Genomic DNA, 26,022 nt, shown 5'->3' with positions numbered 1-26,022 from the left:
CTCGTTTGGGGGATGGGATGGAAATACTGCCAGGGCTGGGGGCACATCTCTCCATCTGGTCAGTTTGTGGGGTAGGTACTCTGCCAGCAGATGGGAGGATACAGGGAAACAGCACACAAGTCTAAGGGGGGGTGCCCACGGGGATTATTTTCATCATATATTTATTACATAAATATATAGTAAAATAGACGAGCAACAATTACCATAAAAATATCTTTCTTTAAAATCCTGACCCAAAACACAACGGGGTGAAAAATCGCACATAACAGACATACTGATTGTCAACGTGGGGCAGGAGTAGGAGACCCCCCCAAATCACCCCTACTGGCCCCACCACTCCCTGGGAAAGGGACCTACCTCCTTCCCTGTTTCTGACCACAACCCCCCACCCCCCACCCCAGCACCAGCTTCTCATACATTCAGTAGCGCCTCCAGGGAGTGTCCCCCTCTCCCCACACAGGAATTCCCAGGACAGGAATTACTGTCCCCTTTATGGACGGTGTCTGTGTCACACGCCCTGCCCTCTCCCAGCCCTGCAGACCTGCCACCAGGGGAAGGGGTAGGGGCTTCTCCACCCCCACCCTCCCCAAGTCTGAGCAAGGAGGAGGCTGGATGAGGTATGTGTGTTATGAGTGATGGGAGGGGGAATACTGAGATGGAGAGGTGGGGGGTGGGGGTGGGGTAGTGGTCATGGCTCTGGCACCCCCTTGTCCTGGCCTGGCCCCCTCAGCCTATTCCCAGCAGCCCCTCCTCCCACCAATACTGCACCTTCTGCCCCACCCTGCCTGCCCTAGTGCCCTGGGCCAATCCTGGGGAAGGCATACTCAGCACCCACATCAAGGCCATCCCCCTCATTAGCACCAATGGCCCCCAGGAGAGGGCCCTGTCCCTCATTTCCAAAGCAGGACTGGGACAGCTGCCTCTCTAGAGCAGGTGCGTGGCACTCCTGAGTCCTCCTGGCTCCTCCCCCACCACGTGGACTTGCTCACACATTCTAGCAGAGAAACACACACTTACACCCCACATCACGGAGGGAGGGAGGATAGGGTCAGGTGTCAGGGGGAGGACTGGGGGATCACAGCTCATATGACTGGGGAGGCAGACAGGAGTTCCCAAGTGCCTGTAAGAGGCTGAGCCTCTGGAAGGCCTTTTCTCCACCACTGCCTTGGCTGAGAATGGGGATGGAGGGATGGAAGGAAGGAGGGATGGGGAGACAGCAGACAGGTCAGGAATTCCAATGGGCCCTCAGGGGTGGGAGAAGGGTACAAGAGGGCTTAGCCATGGGACTGGAGAAATAAAAGAATCAGTACCCCAGGGGAGAGAGAGAGGATAGAGACAGACAGCACAGGAGCCCACAACCCCAAGGGGGGCAGGGCAGCACATGCATAGGTGACAGCAGGTGCTCTTCGAGGCCCCCCCCACCCATCAGAACACCTGAACAGTGGGGGGAGGACATGCCCTGATGGGCAGCACAGCATTGCCTTCCCGTGCGTGTGTGTGTGTGTGTGTGTATGTATAGGTAGGGGGCTGTGACAGGCTGAGGGTCAGGGTGGCAGGTTCCCCACTGCTTAAGACATTTTTGCCCCAATAGTGCAAAGCGCAGGAAGCCCTGGCGCCCCTTCCCCCCACCCCATTCCTCATGGCTTCCGGGGGCATCTATGTCCACCCATCCATCCCTGCCGACATGCAGCCCTGAGCCTAGGGCCCTCTGGTCTGCTGTCCCTCCCCACCCTCACCTCCCCTACCCATGGCAGGGCTACCTCCTCCCTCCCTCTCTCCCCTACAGAGTGGGCGATAGCCAAAGGGGGAGGAGGAGGACAGCTCACCCAAGTGCAGACCAACAGAGCACTCCTCACCAGGAGGGTGGGAGATGACTCAAGCCAAAGTCCCTGAATTAGAGAAAAGAGGGGCGAGGGGTCCCAGGGGCAAACAGGCGGCTGGCCTAAAGAGCTTCAAAGGAAAAAGGAGGAGCACCAACCACCCCCTCCCCCGGGGCCCCAGCTAAGTGCCATTTATCTAAGCACCCCCATTCTGGTGCCTACCTGCCCAGACTCTGGGTTAGTGCATTGAGTGGAGTGGGGAGGGGAGAGGGCAGAGGTTAGAGAGAGCCCAGAAGACAGACGGGAGACAGGGTCCTAAGGAGGTGGAGGCTCTGGGAGAAGCTCCCGTGCACACACACCCCCAACTCCTCCCCAGTGCAACAGCATCTGGATTGTAGCTAATACTGCAGGCGTGAGGAAGGCGGGAGCTTGAGCCACAGTTTTTCCTGTGTGGGTGCCAAGGTGCAGAAGGAGTGGAGGGCAAGGAGAGGCCCCTGGGCCTGGGCACTTGAAAGGGGAGCTGTGCGGGCAGCAGGGCAGGCTGCTGAGGGGCCAGCTGGCATCCAGCGTGAGAGGTAGATGGAACTCAGCGGGCACGAGTGGCAGAGAGCAGAGGGAGTAGGGGGGTGGGGGTGCCAAAGGGGCACGGTGTGGGGGGCAAGGCAAGGGAGGTGGCCAGGACCCTGTTGTATTAACTCACAGCTCTGATCGGCAGCCCTACCCTTGGGGACTGGGGATTGGGGCAGTTTTCTGATTTGGGGGGAGGAGAGGCAGCTCTCAAAGTGCTTGGGGGTGGTAGGGGCCAGCCTTGTTAATAACTTAATATCTCTCTTTATCAGTCGCTCACGCTCTCTTTTTTTCTTTTTTCTCTCTGTCTAGTTTTTCTTCATTAATCTCCCCTTGCTTGGTTTCCAAAGTGCAGTTAAGAATGACTATAATTTTTAACCTCCAGGGGAGGAGCCAAGCCAGGCCCTTCTTTGCATCTAGGAACTGGGGAAGCAGAGGCCCTTAGCCTGGAGGGGGAGCCCAGGCCAGGAACTGGACAGGGAGTGGGGGCTCTCTCTTGTGTGTGGGCAGGGGGTGAGTTGGGGGCATCTTCCCCTGCTCCACATCCCTCTGACCCCTATGGTCGAGATGGCTTATCCCCTCTTAGATCTCCTCCCTTCCCCTACCTTCTCAGAGACAGGCTCCTGGGGACTGCTGGGCACGGTCCCCAGCCTCCCACACTGTCCTTTCCATAGCAAGTTCATTCGTGTGCCCTGTCCCAGGGCTGGAGGTTCTGAGGAGGGATGGGGCAGTGCAGGGATGTGAGTGGGAGCTGAATCTATCCGAGGGTGAGAGGAAGGAGAGAAGAGGTGTGGGGGGCCTCCCTGAGCCCCCAGCTCTGCCCCTTCTCTCCAGACTCCTCCCCACCAGCTCCGCACACCCTCTGGCCGCCTGAGGCTTTAGACTTCCTGATCCTCAAAGACCTCGAGGAAGAGTGGGGGGAAGAGTTCGGTGGGGCACTCGACTTTCATGTGGAGGAAGCGGCTGGCGTGGCAGGCCCCGATCATGCGGAGGTCAGTCACCTTCATCAGCAGCTTGGGCCAGAAGTGCGGAATGTTGTGTTTGCGGTGGTTGACGTAGTGCTCGAACGCCAGTAGGTACGCCTCCTGACTCTTCTCGATCTTGTCCACACACAGCAGGCCCGAGCGGTCTGCAGGGGAGGATGGGGAGAGGGTAAATGGGCGAGGGTAGGCAGAGGAAGGATGCAACCTCGAGAGGCCAGGGCTAGGGGACAGAGAGGCAGGGCAGGAGGAGGGGTAGAAAGGGGGCGAGGGGCAGGGAGAGAGGATTGGGGGACAAGAGATGGAACTGGGAACAGAGGTGGGATGGGTGACAGAGAAGGGGACAGAGGATAGGCCTGGTGACAGAGATGGCCTGGATGACAGAGGTAAGCTTGGGGAGCAGAGAAGCCGAGGAGCAGAAAGATGGTAGGGTTAAGAAAGGAGCAGAGTGACAGGCCCCCAGAGCCCAGCCAGGCTTGGGACCCTGGAAGCTTCTGGCTTCCCAGTCAGTCAGCAGGTACCTGTTGACATTAGCAGCACAGCCTGCAGCAGAGCCACTTCCGTGTCATCCAAGTTAAAGGCAGAGAGTGACTTGCCCAGTTCAAAGATAGCGTCAGAGACTACGCCCAGGCCGCCATTCTTGAGCTGCTCCCGCTTGACAGCCATCTCCCCACTCAGCGTCAGGGTGTCACTCTCTGGGTCATAGCGGACAGCCGCCCGCAGGGACATGATCTCCATGCAGCACCCCTTCAGGAGGATGATCTGGTCTTCGCAAGGCAGCTGTGGAGTGGCGGGGTCACAGGGACACTCAGCATACCCTTCCCCAACAGTGCCCTCTGGGTGACCTTGACGAGCTGCGAGACCACCACTGGCCTCAGCCAGTAACACATACATGACAGCTAACCTGCACTGGACTGTGGATATGCCCTATTTCATTAAACCTTACAATTACGCCTATGAGTTGGGTCCCATCATTGTCTTCATCCCCACTGCAGATGAGGAAAGTGAGGTAAGGGCTCTGGTCCAGGTCGCACAGCTAGAAGGGCAGTCTGTCCCCAGACTTAAGAGTCAGGCAGCCATGTAGACTTGTGGGGAGAAGGGCAGGGAGGAGCTGGGGAGGCTGGGCCCGGGGAGCCTTCTGGTTCTGTAGGGATCAGCTGGCTGTGCATGTGTATATACCTACAGGAATTTCTCCCTGTGCAGAGAACCTCAGGTGAGCATGTGCTGGGACTCGGTGACCTGGCCAGCAGCCTCAGGCTTCCCTCCGTGGCTCTCCTCCCATCTGCCACTCACCTCGGAGAACATGGGCAGTTTTTTGGCAAAGTCCACCACACGAGTGATGGCTGGGGTGATGATCTTGGTAAACTCGCTGAAGGCCTCTAGGTCCACCTTGTCTCCGTCAGGCATGGAGACGATGGGTGATTGGCCAATGTCATCCGGCTAGAGGGAGAGATGGGGGTCAGCTGGAACTGCAGACCCCTTTCAACCTCTCACTGAGTCTCCCTGCCCACCAGGGGGAGCTCCAAGGCAGCTTGGGGAGAGGGGCCACCAATAGGCTTCACCTTCACCTTAGGGCAGAGCATTGGCCAGAGCCAGGGCTGTGAGTCAACTAATAGTAACAATGACCATAACAGTAATAGAAGTAACATCATAATAACAGACAATATATTTACTGAATATTTAATATGTAGCTAGGCATTTGGCTACAAGTTTTACATGTATTATCTCATTTAATCCTCACCATGACCTTATAAGGAAGACATTATACTTATCCCCATTTCACAGAAGAAGAAACTGAGGCATAGTGCAGCCCAAGGTCACATGCCTAGTAAGTGGTATAACCAAGATTTGATCACCCATGCATTCTGACTCCTGTTACACACACGCGTGCTTGGCATCAGAGCTATGCTCTTAACACTGAACTGTGCCACGCACTGGCATACTCCACCAGGAACCAGATGCCTGTTTTCTGCCTTCCTCCACCATACACAACCAACCGTCCATTTCCTTCCAAGCTGACCATTCAGTTTTGCCAGGGCCTAATACAATGCCTGGCACCTTGCAGGTGTTACATAACTGTGTCCTTACCCTCTCTTCCAGCCACTGTGGGCAGGAAAGATGCTGCCTCTGCTCACTGGAAACTCAGTGAGGAAGGCAAAGCCCTATCCTTATGGAGCTCCCAATCAGATGGAACAGGCAGGACCCTGACAGCAGCTACATACATACAAGTGTACAAATCAGAATCACTAAGTTGTGGCAAGTATCAGCTTTGGGTCAGACTAAACTAAGAAGGCTTCCTGGAAGAGGCAAGGCTCTGAGCTAGGTCCCATCTCTGGTCACGTGGCTGTCACTCTCCCCTTACCAGGAATTTCCGCCTCTGCTTCCAGTGGCTGCCCTGGGCATTTGTGCTGCGATGGGCCTCCGTGGCAACATGGATCAGGTCCCACTCTTCGGGAGTGGGTTCTGGTCGCTGCTGCAGTGATCGGATCATCTCCTCCTTACGTCTCCGCTCCCGGTTCTGCTCAATCAGTTTGCGCTTGGCCACTCGCTTCGAGTCATCTAGAACCACTGCCAACATCAGAGAGACACAAAGCCCTTTGCATGGCACTCTTTACAACCTGCTCAGAAACTACTCTTCCCAGCATACATGCTGGGGAAACTGAGGGCCAGAGAAGTTAAGTAACTCCCCAAGTCACCTAGCAGTTGGGTGGCTTAAGTTGATCATAATCACTGGGGCCACAGCAACTCCAATTTGGGCTGATCCGGAGGAATATCATGCTCTGGTCTAAAAGGTTATGATGACACTGGTTACCAAAAGACCCTGCCATCCAGTCCCTAGTCGATGAAAGATGTTGTCTCTCACCCAGAAGTGGGGTGCTTTCTCCAGTGGTCAGGAACACTGTGCTTGGTTGGGGCACTCAAGACTTACTTTATTCAATAACCCTATCATCCTGGAGAGTGAAAGGCAGGTAGAAATGGGGCCCAAGCACAGGGCCTATAGAGGAATCCTGTTTCCTTTTCCCTAGGGATAAGGGCAGCAGGGACCATGATTCTGAGCATCCATTCTATCATCAGTCTGGCTTGGGCTGTCATGCTGCCCTTTGGGCCCTGAAGGTACCCTGGAAGGGAGCTGCTGTATGTGAACCCAGCCCCACCCACAGCCACCTGGCCCAACACCCCCACCCCTCCCCTTACAGTCCATGGCCATGCCCACGGCAATGCACTTCTTGAAGCGGCACAGCTGGCACTGATTGCGGGTGATCTTGTCGATGACACAGCAGCTGTCATATTTGCAGGAGTAGGTGGGATGGAGGTTCTTCTGGATTGTGCGGCGAAAGAAGCCCTGGGGTGGGGGGAGACAGAGCATGTTATGATCATGATCTCCCCTTCCTGAGCCAACTAGGCAGTTCTCTGGGGCTGGGGGATTGGTGAAGGCCCCCAGCATCCTCCTGACACAGCAAGCCCAGGATCACTGGGCTCTGCTGAGCCGAAGGACCTTGAAAACATGCACCCTAGCCCCTAGGCTCCTGGTGGGGTGGGTGGTACATGGGTAGCAGTGGTGAGAAGGTAAGGATGAGGGCGAAGTGGGGAGGTTTGAGCCTAGGGATGGTGTGATGTGCTACAACAGCCAAAGGAATATCAGCTTTGGAGGTCCAATTAATACCTTATTTTCTATCTTGCTAAACAACTCTGAAAACAACACTGACCCCAAAGCAATTCCCATACATGCTGCCTGTTGCCCAAGCAGGTGGAAGTCATGAATGGAGGGGGTCAAAAAGTCAGGAAAAGGCACTGGGTATGAACTGTAGCTTTAAAAGAAAATGTTCAGGTCTATGTATCAGTTTTAATCTTTACTTTAAAGGAAAAACCTCAAGAATCAAGATGGCAGCAGTAACACAAAGAGCTATATGTGCTAATGCTGACTACAAGGCCTTTTCCTTCGTGCATTATCACATTAACACTCATGTCAGCCACAGGACGTAAGGTCTCTTACTATCTTCATTTTGCAGACTAGGAAACTGAAGCCTGGAGAGAATAAGCAATTTGCCCAAAGTCATATGGCTAAATGGGCACCAGAGCCAGAACGAGACCTGAGGTATGGGACACGAGGTCTGAGCTCTCAGATTCTGGAGCTCATTAAAATCACTTTTACTAAGCGCACTTACCAAAAATACAGATTCCTGGGCCTCACTCTAGACTTACATCAGACTCTCTAGGGTTGGGGAAGGCATTTCCATCTTTTTAGGATGCCCCTCTGAGACTCATGTCCTTGAGGATGAGGATCCTTGCTGTATGTTACCCTGCTTTGTATTGTTTCCAAGACCACTGCTGTGGGGCCCTAAACCCCTTTGGTCATGGTTTGGTTGACACTAAGAAAGGAACTTGAAGACGTAACATCTTTTAAAATATTTCTGTTTCTTGGAAGATCTTACATTTCCAGGAGGTGATGATCCAGAAAAACCCCTGCAGGTTGAAATGGCCAAAGTGAGATCTAACTAAGGCTACCCCATCTATGACCTTGTTCCCTCTGCTCAGGAAGCCTTTGCCCCCCTCTTCTCTGGGCCCTACCATGCCCTCCAGCACTGCTTCTCAATCTCTCAGGCACAGTGGAAGCAGCTGGGGAGCTTGTTCCCAGGCAGATTCCTGGGATGCATCACAAAAGGCTCTGCCTGAGTAGGGTTGGGATGAGGCCCAGAGATCTGCATTTAACTAGTCCTAGAAGAGGTCCATGAACCACATTTTGAAAAACAGTGATGTTTATTTCAAGTCTTTCTCTGCTAGGCTGTGAGCAGCTTGAGGGCAGGGCATGTACTACATCCCTCATACCTAACACATTGAATGGCTGAATGATAGCTGAGATTTATTGAATGCTTTGTATGTTTCTGGCACTGTTTTAAATACTTAATGTGCAAGATCTCATTTAATTCTCCCAGCAACTCTATGAGATAGGTAGTATGATTATCCCATTTTATAGATGAAGAAACTGAGGTTGAGAGAGATTAGGCATTTTATTTTCAAATGGCAGAGCAGGAATTATAAACGAACAAATAAATCAGAAATGAGAAAGGATGATGTAACATATGGGCTTTAGGTTACGTATTTATAGAGCTGTCTGCTGTGCCAGGTGCTGAGGGCCCTAAAGGGAGTGAGATGGGTGCTCAGGTGGTGGGAGAGGGGCAGGAGCTGGCTGGTCCATACCTTGCAGCCCTCACAAGTGATGCAGCGGTAGTGATAACCAGTTGCCTTGTCCCCACACACGACACACTGCTCGTCTTTGTCCAGGTAACTAGGGATATACCCTGGTAGGGAGGAAAGGAGGCAGGCAGGCAGGCATGGCTTAGGCTCCCAGCAGAGAGGTTCCTACACTTTTCCAGCCCCCAACTTTTCCTTCCTGGCCACCCCCTAGCCCAGCCTCCCTGAAGGTTTCTTTGTGTCCAGGTAGAATCCTGGAGACACATCAGAGATCATCCCCTTCCCTAAGAATATGGAGAATCCCAGTATTCTGAATGTCCATCCAGGGCTTTTTTCTTGCTGCATCTGAGGGGCAGGGGATGCAGGAGAAGGAGAAGCAAATGTCAGCAACTCACTTCAGGGGAATACAGCCCCCCTGCCCTTAGCTCAGGCCCTGATTTGGGTTGGAGGGCCTCAGGCAAGAGTGTTATGGGAGAAGGGAAGAAGTCCTGGCCTAATCTATCCTCGAAGGCTAGGGCATACCCCACATCACCTTCTCACCTCCAGACAAGTCTGTCCCAAGCCATCTAGGAGGCTCTTCCCATGGGACACAGGAGTTGCTGGTCCATGCCCAGGCCCCAGAAGAGCCCTAGCCTGGTTTGGTGGGGTTGAGGGTATGGGGGAAGGGCACACACAGCCAGGCTCACCTGACATGCTGGTTTTCAGGGAACATTGGCCGTTCTTTCTTTTTCGCTTTCCATCTGGTGACCTGGCACTGAATGGGGGTAAAGTGGGCAGAATCACAGAGCAGTCTTGGGCAGACCCTTCTCATCCAATAAGCTTATATAATCACCAAGGCCTGACCCTCTACCTTGCATCTGCATTTTACTTCTCACTCCCAGATCAGCTGACAAAACTGAGAAGGGACCAGCTATCTAGAAGCTTCAGGGTGATAAGGGGCTTGGCTGGGGCACAAGCATATTCTAGGGCCTCAACACACACATTATAGAATCTTAAATATCCATAATCCACAAGATATCCACATATTTAAATCCTTAGTACATGACACATATGCAGAAAGAATCTTCAGGACATGGTTAAAGCTATTTAACTTTTATAACACATGTCTATATAAGACCATAAGACCCTTGCATATGAATAACTATGCAGCCTTCAGTATAAACCCAAGCATGGCAAATAAGTACCAGGATCTACATATCTATGCAACTTTCAGGGCATTCTCACTTAAATGCATTATATGACCTCTAGAATATGCCCATGTGTTTGTTACACAACCCTTTGGACAGGCACCTAGTAATACCACCTCCCTCCCCCAAGTGAACATATTGCTTGCTTCCCAGGTCATGTACACATACTAAATAACTGCAGGAATTGAAAACATACAGTGTCTGGCAACTGGAACCTAGACCCAAAAATATTAAACTAGGGACCTATTCCAGAATCACCCTGTCCACAGCCTCCATTTAACAGAGCAGCAAACCAAGGCCCCACCTGTGCCTAGTGACATTGTGCACTGGAGTCAGAGCCAGAACAAGGACCCTGAGCAAGGACTCCTTGCTAGGGATTAGCAACCCTCACTGCACATATATGTCACCAGCCTCTCCACATACACGTTACATAACTTCGGCAGACTCAGGTTACATAGCCTTTTTACATGCATTCATGGATTGTATAACTTCCTACACCCACCCTGCATGTGGCATATTACAGGGCCCCTCCCCCTGGAGCCTGATGTAGCTCCCAACACACTGACACAGTGACCTTGGCCAGGGTCACAGACACAGACAACTCTGTGTTCCATGCCCCCTGGAGATTACCCCTGTTCTAATTTTTAGAACAGCTGGAGGGTCAGATCTCCCTCCTGCCTGCAGAAGGGGTGGGTGCGGGGGAACTCCAGACCACAGAGGCAACAGTTGAGCTAGCTGGTGGTCTTCAACAATTACTAGACTCACAGCCTCTGGGTGCAGTCCCAGGGACAGCCACAAGGTGGCGTGGGGGACATGAGGAAGGGGAGAAAGATGGAGGAGGGTCTGCAGCTCTGGAAGACCAGGACCCAGCATTCCCGCCTTTCTCCGAGTTGGGATCCTAGGCCCACACGAGTCTGGGCAGGGAGGTACAGAGGTTGCAAGTGAGAGCTCTGCATTGCCAAGCTAGACCTTTTTTTTCAGAGCCCCCCTGGAGTAAGGGGGGCTTTGTGGGGGAATACCCCAGGTGCCCTACTGAGCAGCCAGCCCCATCCACTTCCTCCTCCGGGGACCCAGTCTTGGGCCCCAGGACTTTGCCTGGCCAGGCCTCTGGCCTCCTGGCTCAGGATCTGGTCTCCCAGGCAACAGCCACACTGCTCCCCAGAGTATCCCATCCCCCACCCTTTCCCTGGCCATAGGCACAGGCTGTACCCAGCTCCTGGGGCATCATGCCAACTGGGACAGAGTTCTGTGTCACTTGGTGCTGATGGAGAGGCAGAGACCCTCCTCTTTGGGCAATGCAGATCGTAGGTAACCCATTCCTAGTTGTATATGCAGGGCTGATGCCTCCTCCACGTGTGGGCAAAACCTTCAGCGTCGGCATTCACCTCCACTTCCTGGGAGGAGCCCCATGGCAGAGCCCGCCTTTGCCCATGAACAAGGAAGAGACTGTGGGGCTCCCAACAGGTTCCAAATATAAGCACAGGCTGCGACCAATAGTTACTGGTGCATGTGCTCTGAAATGTCCTGTCACATGTACCATGGCTTGTGGACCACACACTAGTGGTCAGATGTGAACAGGCTGGTAGGGAGAGGAAGAAAATGGCAAGGCTCTTTGTATTGCACATGCTCAGGTGAGGGTGGCTTAGGAGATGTGGAGGGGGGCATTTGAGACTGCCTCACATTGTCAAGGGAGGGGCCACATGCCCGCTGCCTGTAATTACTCTGCTCTGTACACCTCCCCCCTCCAAAATGGGCATCTCTCAATCCAGGTGCCTAATTTCCTGCCACAAGTGAACATGACCCATCTATTGGGCAAAGGTAGGCAGCAGGCTTGCTGGCTCATACCCATCCCCTGAGAGATGCTTAAAAGAACAAAGCTCAGTTTCTTGTGCCCGTCTAGGTGACCATGCCTATTGCCTAGGAGCTGGCACAAACTAGTCACTGGACCCGTTACCTGTTCTCCTCTGGGTCTGACCCACACTCCACCTTGCTTGGCTTCTGTTCCATTCACTTCAATTCCATCCAGGATGCCCTCCAGCACGCCAAGAGATTGGGGTGGGCACACTGGCCCCCCCAGCACGCCCACGGGCTGCCCACCCCCTGCCACCCAGGCCCTAGGGCACAGCACCCATGGTGCTCGCCTCAGCACTTGGCCTTTCACACCATGCCCTGTGCCCCAAGGGGGCGGGCGGTGAGAGGGGCCAGGAGGTGGCAGGTGGTAGGGCTGGGGGGCAAGCTGAGTCCAGGGGGATCCTGGGCTGGGGAAGTAGCTTCAGAGTCTTGTCCTGTCCAGAGGTCCCTGCAGAGACAGGAGAGAATTAAGGGTAAAGTGGCGCTGCAGCGGGTGTGGGGGCGGGAGTGGTGGAGGTGGGGGGATAGGACTCCTTTGGTGGCAACATTTTGGGCTCTCGGAGCTCAAACAAGATGGTGGTGGGTGTGGAGAGCAGGCACAGGGAGAGGATCAGGATAACCCCTCAGATCAACAGGCACAGCAGGCAAGACTGGAGCTCCACATCCTAAGCCCCAGACATGGAAAGGGATGGAGGGAAAGAATGAGGTAATCCACGCACATGTCTCGATCCTCACATTCAATCAAGTGCCTGGCCCTTCATAAATGTCTATTAGGAGTTAGCTATTACCACCGCTCCAGGCAAGTTTTCCTAAAACTATTGGTATTATAGGAGGCCATAGGTGAGCCCAGGCATGGGGGGAACAGTGAAGGAAGGGTGGGGTGTGGGGCAGCACACAGGGATCATGAAAGCCACCTGAGTACTCAGGGAGAGAGATGGAAACAGTGGGGAGCTGACCGCCACTGCTGCTGGCTGAGTTATGGTTCCCCAGCCTTGGCCCCCCAGGGATGCCCAAGTTTCCCATACAAGGTCCCCAATCACACTTTCCAGTCTGGGAAGCAGGCTTCCCAGTTGGTTTAGCTGAGCTGCCACCCCTCAAGATGGCAAGGGGAAGGGGAAAGGGAACCGTTAACTGCTTAGACAACAGGTGCCCTCTGAAGTGGGCATCAGAACTTTATGGGTGAGAAAACTGAGTCCCAGAAAGCTTGGACAGTCATTCAAGTTCACACAGCTAGTAAGCAGGTGGTTCAGGGATTAAAACCTCAAAGCCTGGCTTGAATGCCAGCCTCGTTCCACTACCTGGGGTCCAGGGCCGTGCCAAGCTGAGCCCACCATTCCCTCTACACTGCCCCTCTGACCACAAGCTGGAGACCCAAGGCTTACTGTCTGCACACACAGGCAGGTGTGGGCATGTGAGAAGGGGACAAAGGGTGCAGCTCCCCACAAACAACCTCCATCACGTGGCTGCTGCATCAGAGACCTCGCCCCTGGGCCCCCCGGCACCCTCCCCAGGAACTGATAAGGAGCCAGGGTGGGAGCGGAAGGCAGAGATAAGTCAGGCCATTGGGCAGGGCAATGGGACAGGGCGTCTGTACCCAGGCAAGCCCCCAGTGTGGGGGATGTGGCAGGAGTGCAGAGGGGCGGCCCAGTCCACCTCTGATACCCCCACAGACCAGGGCTGGACACTGGAGGTTGGAGGAGACTGGGGGCAGGGGTGGGGGCAGGGGGCGTGAGCAGGGAGCCTTAGCCCAGGGAGCCGTCAAGAAAGTAGGTCAAGTTTTTCTTGGCTTGTGGAGAAATTCCTGTTATAAATTTATAATGGTGTAGCCAGCCCTAAGGGGTGGAGGTAGGGGGAGGAGAAGGACTGGGTGGGGATGCCCAGGGCCTGGGCACTGGGGCCTGCTCCTCCTAGCAGGAGCAGTGAGGTTTAGGGGGCCAGGGATGTCGTGGGGATTGGGCTGGACAATGGAGGGCTATTTTCTGTCACCTCTGTTTCGACTTTTATCTGTGCCCAGCGAGGCTTCCTTTGGTCTGTCTGCATCTGAATGTCTCTCTCTCTGGGTCTCAGTGTCTCCCCGTCTCCCCCCAAGGCTGTGCCTCGGTGCTTGGCACACCCTGGCTGTGGTGCTGCCCCCGCCTGTCTCCTGCCCACCTGGCATGCTGCCACCACTTGTTTACAGAAGCTGGAAAAATCCACTCGTCAGCCGGAGGCCCAAGTGCCCCCAGGGAGGGGAGGAGGCAGGCATAGGAGTGGGCATGCTAAGAGAGGGGCAGCTCTAGGGAGAGGGCCCTGGGGGCAGATGAAGAGGGCCAGGGTGTGTGGGAATGGCTACTAGCAGCTGTGGGCCAGGCTGGGCCGGGAACACCAGCAGCAGCCACATGGCACCCACGGCTCCTGCCCCAGGCCATAGCTCTGGAGGACCCCCTCCCCTGCCACTCCTGCCACTGCCAGTTGCTACAGGGCACACCTGGGGTGGTGCCAACCTGAGCCACCATGTTTATTTTCCCTTTTTCCTCCCCAGCCCAACCTTACCTCTAAATGTGTCTGGGCACTGCCAAGGGCTTGCACGTGCCTGCCGTGGGGAGGGCCAGGTCCCTCTCTGCCCCACCTCTGTGCGTGCTGAGCTGAATGGTGCTCTGGTGCCTCCAGTGCAACCCAGGCTGCTGCCGTTGGCAGTGGGCAGAGCAGCAAGGTGCTGCCGACAGCGCTCAGGACACCCTCACCTGGCACCTAGCAAGAGGCTGGGAACCCCGGGGACTCCTCTCCTCTCTATAGGGATGTACCTGGGCCTCTGAGGCAGCACAGAACAGGGCCCAGTGGCAGGGAGGCACAAACCATGCAAACCTGTGTCAGCTGTGGGCAGGAAAAGGTCAGCATGGAGTACCCATCCCGAAGGGCAGCCTCTCTCCCCTCCTCCTGGAGTCCGGCTTAATTCCTCAATCTCCTTCAGAACACATGCCCTGAAGAGGTGGGCGCTCAGCCCCGAAGAGGTAGAGAGAGTGGACCTATATGGGGTTCTGAGTCTAGGCTGGACAGACCGATGGCAAGACCCACCCATTGGCTGGCTTGGCCACCCACTCCCTCTTCATCAGATAGGAGATGCTGGGTGGCAGTGTGGGCAAGGTTCCCGTGGAGGGGGAAGCATTTCATTAAGCTTAAGTGCTTCTGCAGTGTGTGTGTGTGTAGAGGGGGGTACAGAGACAAGAGGCCCATGTGGCATCCATGGGCACCATGCCAGGTTCCCACTGCTGATCTATGCCACTCTGCAATCCTGGAGACCCAAGGGACTCCCCCAAAGGACTCCTGGGGCTGCCAGAGGGGACTCTCTGCCTCCAGAATCTAGTCTCAACTTCTATACTTCTCCTGTGCCTGTTCTTGGCTTTGGCCCCACCTGTCTGGGGCTCCTGACCTTTGCCCTTAAGGCACTAAGCCCAGTCCTCTTCCTTACCAACCACAGAGGGAAAGACACACATATAGAGGGGGCTAAGAAAAGGGAAGAAAGGGGAGGAGAAGAGGGGTAAAAGGGATGATGGGGGAAGAAAGACGAGGAGGGGCCAGAACAAAGAGATGGGCAGGGATGGGTTAGAGCCAGGATGGCCATGAAGCGGAGGGACAGGATGGAAGGTGGCAGCAAGCCGGGAGCCAGGGAGAGAAGGGGTGAGAGAGAGAAGAGGACAGACGAGGGGTGGAGAGACAGATGGAGGAGAGGGGAGACAAAGAAAGGTAACAAAGAAAGATGGGTGAGGGGTGCTTCATGCCCCGCCTAAGTCCCACCCTGTGCAGGCTGGGGGAAGGGGGAGTAGAAATGGTTTCCACGGTGACAGCTGGTTCTTGGTGGCCTGGCATGTGGGCTATTAATAGTGCTGTGGGTAGGTTCACACCTCCCTCTCCCCTTCCCCTCTGCCTGCTGCTAAGGTGGGGGGGGGATATTTGCCCCCATTCCCAATTACCTGGCATCAGTGCCCTGGCCCCACACCATGGGAGCCAAGAAGGGGGATGCTAGGGGCCCGGATGGCCACTGCAGCCCAAACATACACAGGGGCATGCCCGGGCAAACACAGGCATCTGTGTGCAGACACGGCCGCCCATGCCAACGTGGGCTCCCATGGGCAGCCACAAACACCAACAGCCCCTGAGAGCCTGGTGATGGTGGAGGTGGTAACCCCAACACAGGCCCCCACACTGAGGGGTGGATGCCTCTCAGGGCTGGACCCCTTTCTCGTTTCCCAAATCCCCCCCCCACCCCTCTCTTCTCAGGTATGGGCTGAGCGGGACTGCCCCACCCAGCTCGCCGTTCTCCTAGTGCCAGGAAAGCTAGGAGTGAAGGCGGGGAGGAAGGCACTGTTTGGCAGGTGAGAGATGGCAGAGGAGTGCAGTGACGCAGGCACCGGCTGGCAAGTGGGGGGCGGCACAGGCAGCAGTCCTTGGTGGGCTTGTGCAGGGCCTCCACAGAATGGGGTTCTGGAGCCTAAGGGCAGGGACCCTCGAGTCTGGTCTAGCCACTGTGGGCCCTGGAGGCTAGAGGGTGGGAGATGGGGGTGGGGGATGTAACATGGGGGAGACTGGTCACTTAAACAAAAGATCCTCTCCCCCAGAGAATGTAACAGGAAACGTCCCCCCTGCCGGTCAGGGACAGAAAGACACCAACAGCAGCCTTGACTTGGGCCAGATTCCCAGTCTTAATATCAAAGACTGCGCTCCCCTTCACACCACCATAACCTCAACCACCTGCTGCTCTCTTCCCCTCCTATCTTCCCAGGGCAGCTCTTGGCAGCTCTAGTCTGGCATCAAGTTGGGCACCTCCATCCCCTATGCCCACCTACGATGGTTGTGCCCACAACCACGCTCAAGAGCTCAGCCCCTTCCCCTGTCAACCCACAGAATTTCATTCCCTCTGCCCCAATTCCCCCCAGGAATGGAGGTGGGAGATGCACTTAGCCAAAAAGGCAGAGTTAGGAGCACCCCGAGCTGGGCACAGCACATTCTCCCCCCCTTCCCCCCAGCAGCCAGCCGGGTAATCGGAGCTGGGGCAGCTGAATGCTGGAGGCACGAATGTCATGTGGCCAAAGCGCTTGCTGCAGATGGCATCACGGGCACAGGGCTCGGGGTCCTCCCCTCTCCACTCTCTTCTTGTGAGGAGGCCCTTGAAAGGAGTTGTCTGCCAGCCCTGGGGAGATGGCCCAGGGGGAAAGGGATCCACGGAGGTGGGAAAGCAGGAATTGTACCCCAGGCACCCCACGGAGGCGGGAGCTAGCCCCCACCCGAGGAAAATGGGCAGGGAAAAGGGGAGGGAGAGAGGGAGAGAGGGAAAGAGGGAGAGAGAGGGAGAGGGAGAGAGGGAGAGAGAGGGGGGGGGAGAGAGAGAGAGAGAGAGAGAGAGAGAGAGAGGGAGGGAGGGAGGAAGGGAGAGAGAGAGAGAGGGAGGGAGAGGGCGGAAGGAAGGGAGGGGGAGAGAGGAGGGGGGAGAGAAAGATTGAAAATTTTGTGTATGTGTTTGAGGGAGGGAGAGAGACAGCAGGGAAGAGCGAATGAGCGCTGGAGCAAGTGAATGCAGCTGAGTCTCAGGCACACACACGGACACGTGCAGACACACACACCCCGCATGCGCAGAGCTGCAGGCTCCCCGTACCCTTCCAGCAGATACTGAGTCCTCCCCAGCCCACACATGCACAAAACACGCACACATGGATGTGCGCGCAACACACCCACTCACTGCTGTGTACAAAAACGCGGGTAACCACCAATAACCAATAGCCTCGGGTCTGCGTTCCCCTTCCCCCGCCCAAGCTCCTGGGTCCAAGAGAAAATGGAACACGCAGCCAAGGCTCTGGAAGCTAAGAGCTCATCTCTTCCTTACAAGAGGAAGAGAGGACGAAGAAAAGGTGGACTGGAGGCTGGTCCAGTCCCGCTGCTCTTCGTCACCGCTAGGTTGTAGCTGTGCCTTTGGCTCTAATCCTAACCCCAGACCATTGTCCCTAGACTGAGGGCTCATGCCCAAAGCAGGGGAGCAACCAGAACATTTCCTGGGCACCAGTACGTGTCATCTTGCACCCCTTGTCTACCCAGAGAACTTCGGCACCCTCCCTCTGGACCACCGCACACAAAGGCATACAAGAGGGAGGAACCCTTTGGTACCCCAGCCTTGGCCTGCCAGGAAAGAGGGCAGACAGTACCACATGTCTGAAAACCACGTGTCCCCCACCATACACCAGCCCTATGCCTCCATGAGAGACAGAACTGTCTCTGGCTGCACGTATCCCCACCCTGCAGCGGGCCAGGCCCTGGGAGGACAGGAGAATCTACAGGCATTGCTTACCATAGCAGGACGCAACACAGACTGAACACAGGTGTCACCCTCACTCTGAGTGAGGTAGGCATCCTTCTCTCCAGATGATGGAAACCCAGGCACAAAGTCAGTAACTGGTGAATGGCAGAAACCCAGCTGCCAACTCCCAACCAGGGCTCTTTCCACAAGGTTTGTGCTTGCCTTCCTTCCCAAGAGGCACAAAAGGCGCCTTTGCAGCCATGGGAGCTAGAGTTGAGATTAGCCCCCATTCCAGAGGCTCTCCAGTGGCCCACCACATGGCACCCCCCATTGTCCTTGCTCTACCTTGGGGAGGGACTGAATAAATGGGATTTTCAGGAGGGGAGGGTGTCTTATCACCAGACTCACAGAGGGAAAGAGACAACCAAGGACAGACCCTCGATTTTAAAGTGCCACGCCCACCACAGTGCTCCTTAGTGCCTGCAGCCGCCATATTAATGTTCCCTTAAGCAGAAGTGGGGAACCTGGTGTCTGTCCTGGCTGATTCTCCATGGTAGGTAGATGGAATTTGGGATCCCCAGGAGAGAGGAAGATATTCAGAGTACTCTATAAGTAAGACAGGAAAGGGCTTGGGGAGAAGAGCCTACTTTCCTTGTATCTCTCCCCACTCCCAGTGCTCAGTCTTTTCCCAACAGAGATGCAATGATACCCAAACATTCATGCATGTGCTGCTAACTGGAGAGGTGTGTCCCAGTCCAGTATGCCAATGGTTCCTTTTAAGCAGCTAAAAGTTGAAGATAAGAGGAGGCTAGGCAGGGGGCACTAGGTTGCAAAAACTTGTAGGGGAGAGACAGGTGACATGAACAGCGAGGAAGCTGTAGATTAGGGACCCACTATCCCCATCCCTCACCCCCATCCTATTCCTGTGATGTCTGGGAGATTTAATTCTCCACCAGGCTTCTCCAAGAAACCCAGGGGATGCCAAACCCCCACAGGCTTCCTCATTGTAACACGTTCATGGCTTGTTATGCACCAGACACTTTTTAAAACTTCTATATATTTTAACTTCCCTAATCCTCAAAAAACAGAATAAGATAAGTATTATCATCCCCAATTTACAGATAAGGCAAGGGAAAGGTTAAATTGCTTTCCCAAGGTTATACAGCCAGCATATAGTAGAGGTGGGATTCAAACCCAGGCAGTCTAAATAAAAAACAAAACAAAACATAAAAACCTGTTCTTAACCATTACAGAAAATTACCTGCTAGAGGAATGATACCTTGATTTTTCATCCAGCTGTGTTCCATGACCAAGCCTCAGTTTCCCTTTCTGCAGCAGCCCATGGATTCTCTACGGTAGAATCACTACCAGTGCCTCCTCATCAAAATAGGCCATGGCTGAAGAGAGCCTTGGGGCCTCCTGGGCTCTGGGCCTTCTGCCCCAGTGCCCCCTGCTCAAATTCCCTCTCTAGAAGAAGTGCCCACTCTGCCACTCTGGGCTGGAGACTGCATTCATGGGAGAGGGTCTTACTCAGCCCCGCTGACAGTCTGGGCAGCTGTACCCTCAGAACCAGGCTCTGTGGCCAGGCTAAGAGGACACAGCTGTGGGCATCTCCGAGGTGGGTCTCAGCTGCCAGGGGTGTGGAGAAAGGCCATTGTGAGTCCTGCCATGGGCTCTGTTCAAGCTGGTCCTGCCAATTCCTGCTATTGCCCATGGGGGCCATTATTTTCCAGTGGGTCAGTGTGGTGGGGATCCTCCCTGCTGGCCTGTTTAGGAACTAGCTGGCAGTAGCCTGCACACTCAGGGCTTCCACTGAGCTGGTGTACCCTGCTCAGCCTGCCAGCCTAAGAGGTCAGCATGGGCAGTAGCTGACCCCCTCCCCTTCTACCCACTCCCAGCCCCCAAAACTTGCTGGCTGCAGCTGCAGCACTGAGGAAATGCAGGATGTCCTGAGCAGCCAGCTGAGCCCCCCGCCCCCCCCCAACCTCTGGTTGACCCCAGAGGCAGGGCAGGCTGGGCTGAGGGGTGGGGTTTCAGTATTAACAACTGGAAAAGTATGAAGAACATCACTGCCAGTTCCCAGCTCTGAAAAAGGAGACTGTGGCAGAACAGAGACAAGAACAGGGGTAGACAGGGGTAGCGAAAGGGTGACAGAGAGGTACAGACTGGCAGAGAAGCAAGGAGGAGAATCAGACAGAGCAAGACAGCAATAGAGACAGTGTTAGAAAGAAATTCCAAGTCAAAAATACACATCACTCACCCAGACACTCAATAGCATACAGCCTCCTAAGAAAGGCTTCCAAGTTTAGACAGCAGGGCAGAGGTGGGAAAAGGGGCCAGATTCATGGGGGAGGCACGAACTCAGCTGGGGGTGAGGGACTGACCCCAGGAAAGGCTTAGACAATGACCCCAGCAGGAGCAGCTAGATCTCATTGGCTTTTAGGGTGGGGATAGGGAAGGCTCCCTAAGAGCCAGCTCTCCCTAAACACCCCAGCCCCCCAGCAGCCAGGATAATCCCAGCTGCTGGAAGTCACTGGACACTGCTTTAGGCCCATGACTCGGCCCTCTGGAACCCCCCTGTCCCTGCTCTCTTTGCTCTCTTCTCTGTCCCTCAAAAAAAAAAAAAAAAAAAAAAAGCTGAGCCTAAAGGAAGAAGCTTAAGGGAAAAAGCCTCTGTGTGTGCATCTAGGAGTGTGCCTGACCACACAGGTACACTGTGAGCATCTGGGGTTGTCTGGACATAACTGTCAGTGCAGACCTGTGACTGTGTGGACCTGAGCCTTATGAATCCCTGGATGCACCTTCTTCTGCACCTGAGTCCCTGGGACTGGGTGCAAATGAGTGCACCTGTGTCGGGAGAGCCCACAGCCAATCAATTAATAAGTATTCACTGAGCACTTCTGGTGCAGGCTCTGGGTGGGATCCAGAGCTCCTGGAGTGATTCTCCCAGGTCTCAAGGAGTTCACCTTCTAGTAGGGCGGGATGACAAGTGATACAGAGAATGTTATCTTGAATGTATGCCTTGCACCATGATGCAGGGAAGTCTTTTCACACAGATGAATTTAATTTTCTTGGCAGCAGGGGTTTTGTACACTGAACCTCAGAGAGCCACAGTAACAGTCCAGGAAAATACTTGTTGCTAAGTTGTGTATACATGTGTTTATGTATAACTGCATTTGCATTTGACTGAGTGACAGCGACTGTCACAGATGGCGATGATGCCTGTGTGACTGAGCTCATGCGAGCACGTGTGTGCCTGTGAGTGACAGGGTCTTTTGTAATGTGTGGCTGTGTGCAATTGCTCTGTGTTCATGCATGCGTGTGATAGTGACTTTTTCTGTGTGGGTGACAGCGACTCCTCCTTGCCCGTGTGTGTGACAGCATCTCCGTGTGACCCTGTGCGTGGGTATGTGCATGGGCCAGTCTCCCTGCTCTTGGTCTCCCGTGGGTGTGTCCCACCCCTCTGAGCTCCCCAGTGCAACGGCAGCCTGCCTCTTCCCTTGTCCCCATGTGGGTGTGTCCAGCAGCTCCTGTCCTTGAGTCTGCTTGGATGTCCCTGTCTGTGCATGTGGCTAGCTGTGTGGGCATATCTTTGTGTCTGCATATCACATTTGCTTCTCCCCTCATCTTGGACAACAGCCCCCTTCATCCCTTCCCCCTCCTGGGACCAGAGCCAGCACTGAGGGGCAGGCTCACAGACCACTGGCTTGCTTTCTGCCCCCTCCACGCCTGGAAACGGTGGCTCTCTCCATTGCCCCTATCGTGCCTCCACCACAACCTAGACCTTTCTCTCACACCGGACAAGGGAGGGCCCCAGGCAGAGAAGGGGCACCAGAGACACGTTGCAAGGGGAGGGAAACAAGGGGGGTAGGCACACACAGCACAGGTTACAGGTCCATTTCTCCCTCTCTTCCCCAACTACCCTAGCTTGCAACTCTCCTAAATGTCTAGGGACCCTCAAAATACACTCCCTCCACAGTTACCCCCTCCCTCAAGCCGCGTTTTTGCAATTAGGAGTGTTGCAACCAGAGAGCCATGCTCAATTGGGGCGGCGAGTGAAGGGGGGGACTTCCCTCTCCCAGGGCCCGTGCAAGCCCACCCCCCACCCCACTCAGACTGCCCTCTGCATCTGGAGGAAGCTTTGCAAAGGCCACTCACTCGGCCTCGGCCTCGGCCTGGGAGGCTAGGGGTGGGGGCTGGGGGGGCAGGCCTCCGGCGCACCGTAAACAAACCGCGGCGGGAGGGGGAGCTCGGGTGGCCGGCAGTGGGGCCGGGTCCGGGAATGCGCAGCAGACAGGCTGGACAGAGGCCGGACGGGCCCTCGAGGGGGGGGGGCCTGGACGCCATCTCCGCCGGCGAGCCTCGGGGCCCACCGACCTCTTAGCAACACTTCCCTTCCCCAGGGCGTAAGTTGCGGGCTCCCGGGCTGTGACAGGGTCGCCGGGGCGCCGGGGCAGACTGAGGCTGGCAGCAAGCACCCTCCGGGCGCCCCCAGCCCGCCTGGGAAACCGCCACCGAGCCCCGCGGCTTTGCATAATCAATCGCGAAGCATTTGCATATTAATGCCCCCTCGCTCCCTCCCCCTTACCTCGGCGTGGCGCGCTGGACCCGGCTGGGCAACGACGCAGGGTCTCAGCGCCCCGTTACGGGGGCGTCCATGGGGGGCCAGTGGGGCCCGGGCCGCCCGCCTCCTGCGCCCGGGTGTGAGTGCGAGTGAGCGCGGGGGGGGGGGCGGGGGGCGAGTGTGGCGGCCCCGCGGCTCCTCCGGCAGAGGCGGCGGCCGCTCTTGGCTCCTCCCTCCCCCGCCCCGCTCCGGCTGGGGCTCGAGCTCCGCGCTCCCGGCCGGCTCGCGGGTGCTCCCTGCAGGCCGCCTCGCCGCCGCCGGCCCCCAACCCCCGCCCCCCGCCGCGCCCCGGGACCCCGGCCAGTCGCCCGGCAGCCCCTCGGCCGCCTCTGCACCAGCCCCGCTCGCCCTCGCCTCCCCACTCCAGGCGTCTCCGGCAGGAGTGGTACTTGGTAACATATTTTGGAAAATATGTCATTTAAAAAATAGCCGTCGCTTTCTAGACGAATTGGAGGTTTTGGGGTTTGCACCATGGGATGGAGAAAGGCATATCGACGAGTCGCCTGCACCTTCTAAGCCGGGGCGGAAGTCTAAATGCTAATCCGTAGGAGTTTGTTCTGAGTTCGGGTCCCTTCTTCGCCCTTACTCACTGTGTGACCTTGAGCAAATCATCACAATTCGCGGGAGCAACGCTTCTTCAGCCTTAAAACACGAGGGTTGGGCAGGTGACCCTTGAGGCCCTTTTAACTTCATTCTTTTAAAAATTCTTTTGGAGGTTTCCTCCCCATTCCTCCCCATTCCTCTCTCATTTCTAACATCATTACCTGATCCGCTGCCTCCCCTTTCAAATGTCACTCTCCTCCTCTGTAGGCTCTTTCTATTCATTGTCATCAGCCATTTCCTCAACAATCTGGTCCCCTTGCTGATCTGGGGAGGGTGCAGGGGTTGTCCTATGGCCTCAGCTCCCAGCTTCATGGAAGTGGTATTTCCTCCTGTTTGCCCCCACCAATATCCAGATGGTACCAGGGCCAATCTAAAAAGGCCAGGCTGCATAAAAATTGATCTGCCTCCCCAGAAAAGAGGTGTCCACTAGACAGACCCACTCCCCGTGCATGCATGTGTGCACACCTGCGTTCACGGACATAAAATCATTCCAGTGACGCCAGAGCCCCTTTCATCTCTGATCTCCCAGCGCCAGGCGGAGCTCTAATTACCCCAGCACCCACCCCTGGCCCCACCGGTTCCCCTGCTGTCATTAGCCCAGTTTTACCAGTGGGGGCCACAGCCTTCCCCATGGTTCCCAGGGTGGGGCCCTGTCTCCAGTCTGCTCTTGGGGAGGGGCATGTGTGTGTATGTGTGTGTCTGTGCGTGAAGGGGAACTGCTGTACCAGTCACCCAGTTTATACTAGGCAGAATCACTTGCTCAGTGTGGGGTTCTAGTCAACGGCCTATCTAAGCTGAGCTGCCCAAGCTCATCTTAGTCTCAGCTGCCTGCATCCTCAGCTCTGTTGGAGCCACTTCTCTTACAGGGGTAATAGGGTTTACAATGCATGGGAAGGGTCGGGCCTCTCTCGGGACCCCCTGGAATCATGGGGATGAGAAGGGGCAGCTGGAATGAAATCCATGGGATGCAGAGTGGAGTGGTGGTGATGAGGGGTATGCAGTGGGTGAAGGGAGTCTGCAGCTGCAGTGGGGAGTTGAGGCTGCAGTGTGCAGCCTCAGCACAGTAAGTGAACCTGTAGGTTCAGCCTGGGCTTGCAGTGGACATGCAACAGCTGCACATGGGACAGGAGGCTGCGTGGTGCAGAGTCAGGGCAGTGGGCAGTGTGAGGTGCGTTGAGAGTGGCTGACTGCCAGTTGATGCCACCTCCTCAATGGTCGAGGTTGGCTGAGGTCCTGGGGAACAGAGCTGCAGTGTGGAGGGCTCAGGGTGCACACTGTATGACTGTCCAAGGAGTTGGGAGAGAATCCCGATGCATGGGATGCATCTGTGAGATAAGCTACATTTATACTTTGCATCAATCAGGCTGCAGCAGGAGGGAATGGAGAGGTCTGGCAGTAATCAGGATTAGGGCAGGATGATAGAGTCTAGGGGAGGAAGGTAAAAGTGCTATGGTTTTGTCTCCCTTTCATGCCAGCTTCCCCCACCACCTCTCTCTTTTTATGAAAGGCCCTAAAGATTTTGGGTTGGCAAGTCTTTTTGAAATCCTAGTCTCAGAGCCATGGAAAATGAAGTGTCTCCTGATCCACCTTTTTTCCCCCAGAAGAGGAGTGAAGCATCTTGAACTCAAAGGTAAATTTACTATTCCCATCTTCTCTTTACCTCTCTCCCTTTCCTTGGCTCCTAGTATGGGCTGGCAACAGACCTGGGCAAGGGCAAAGTGAAGGGCACTCACTGCCTCCAAAGCAGGCATCTCACCAGATGCCAGGATCCAGCCCAGATCCTAGGCAGATAGCCCCTGCCCCTGTGCCGCATCATCTCCCTTTCCACCCCACTCACCCTGCCTGCCCCCATTTCTTGAAGCTTCTAGCTCTTAGTCTCATTTCATCCCCAACTCCCATTCTCTTCCTGCCATGAAACCCCTACCCGGGCGTCTCCTCTCATCCCCCCCACCTCTGCTTCAGTGTTGACCAGGGAGGGAGGACAGGGAGCAGGAGGGTGGGGCACAATAAGGATGGATAGAGGCTCTCCAAGGCGATGTCTGACAGCCCCCTCCCTCGTAGATGTTGGTTGCCCAGGAGGCAGCAGGAACAGCCTGTTCTCTGGGCTTGCTCCGGAGCCGGAGCCGCTATGCCCAGGCCCCACCCTCTCTCCCTTCTTCCTTTCTTCCTTCTCAGACTGTTGCTAGGGAGCACCCCAAGATTTCTCAAGGGTCCCACCCCTAGAAACCAGAGGATCCAGATATCTTTCTGAAGAGCTTCCCCCAAAAGCCTGGAAGCTAAGACCCCACACAGCACCCTCCACCCCTGCCAAGAAGCCTTGAGCAGTTTGGGGGAGCAGGGCACAGCCCCTCTACCAGCCTGTCCTGGAATTACCTCTATGATTTGGGCCTCAGTAATTCCCCTCCCCCATCTCATCTTGACCTCCTGGGCTCTAAGTGATGTCAGCAAGTGATGAGGTGTCCAACAGGCTCCCCTTGACTGTATCACTTATTACAGATGCAGTCCACTTATTGCAGAGTTCTGGGAAGACAGCAGAGGGAACTGAAGTACCACCAGCTAAAATAATCTAAAAACAGGTGTTTCTCCCCTTTGTGATCTTTAAATCAAGAAAAGATGGTGGAAATGGAGAAGAAAAAACGGGGACAGCTTATGGGAGTTGGGGATCAAGTGACTGACAGAGATGAGAGAAGAGGAAATTAGTGAACAATTGCCCTGCTAAAAGTGGCCGTTTAATGCCCTTCTGTCAATAATCTTTGTCCCATCAGGTGCTGTGGTTCGGGGTCATAAAACAGGGGAGCCAGGAAAGGGACACAGTTCAGGCTGAGCCTTGCTTTTGGTAGCTGAGGAAAGAAGTAGAAAATAGCTGACACCTTCTCCAGGTTGTCTTTCAGGGTTTCTCATACTTTTATTAATTCATTTGACAGGTTTTTTT

At 55.3% G+C, this 26,022-nt stretch overlaps 2 protein-coding genes across 2 annotated transcripts in view; one reads left to right on the top strand and one right to left on the bottom strand.

The window, feature by feature from the left end:
- Positions 1-144: 144 nt before the first annotated feature.
- Positions 145-22,640, bottom strand: THRA (thyroid hormone receptor alpha). The gene is made up of 9 exons (XM_036930433.2): positions 22,452-22,640; positions 11,702-12,046; positions 9,247-9,314; positions 8,567-8,667; positions 6,563-6,710; positions 5,730-5,935; positions 4,661-4,807; positions 3,889-4,147; positions 145-3,516 (listed from the first exon to the last, which is right to left on the bottom strand). The coding sequence occupies exons 2-9, from the start codon at positions 11,752-11,754 to the stop codon at positions 3,266-3,268; spliced, it is 1,233 nt and encodes a 410-aa protein (XP_036786328.1). The 5' UTR covers positions 11,755-12,046; positions 22,452-22,640; the 3' UTR covers positions 145-3,265.
- Positions 22,114-26,022, top strand: part of MED24 (mediator complex subunit 24) — a 30,823-nt gene continuing 26,914 nt past the window's right edge. The window contains exons 1-2 of the mRNA XM_036930425.2: positions 22,114-22,269; positions 24,598-24,720. The gene's annotated coding sequence lies outside the window, so the exon portion shown is untranslated. The remainder of the gene's footprint in view (positions 22,270-24,597; positions 24,721-26,022) is intronic.

The sequence above is a fragment of the Manis pentadactyla genome, chromosome 4 (genome assembly GCF_030020395.1).
Source record: "Manis pentadactyla isolate mManPen7 chromosome 4, mManPen7.hap1, whole genome shotgun sequence".
NCBI classification, from domain to species: Eukaryota; Metazoa; Chordata; class Mammalia; order Pholidota; family Manidae; genus Manis; species Manis pentadactyla.
This window is presented reverse-complemented; position numbering and strand designations above follow the sequence as displayed.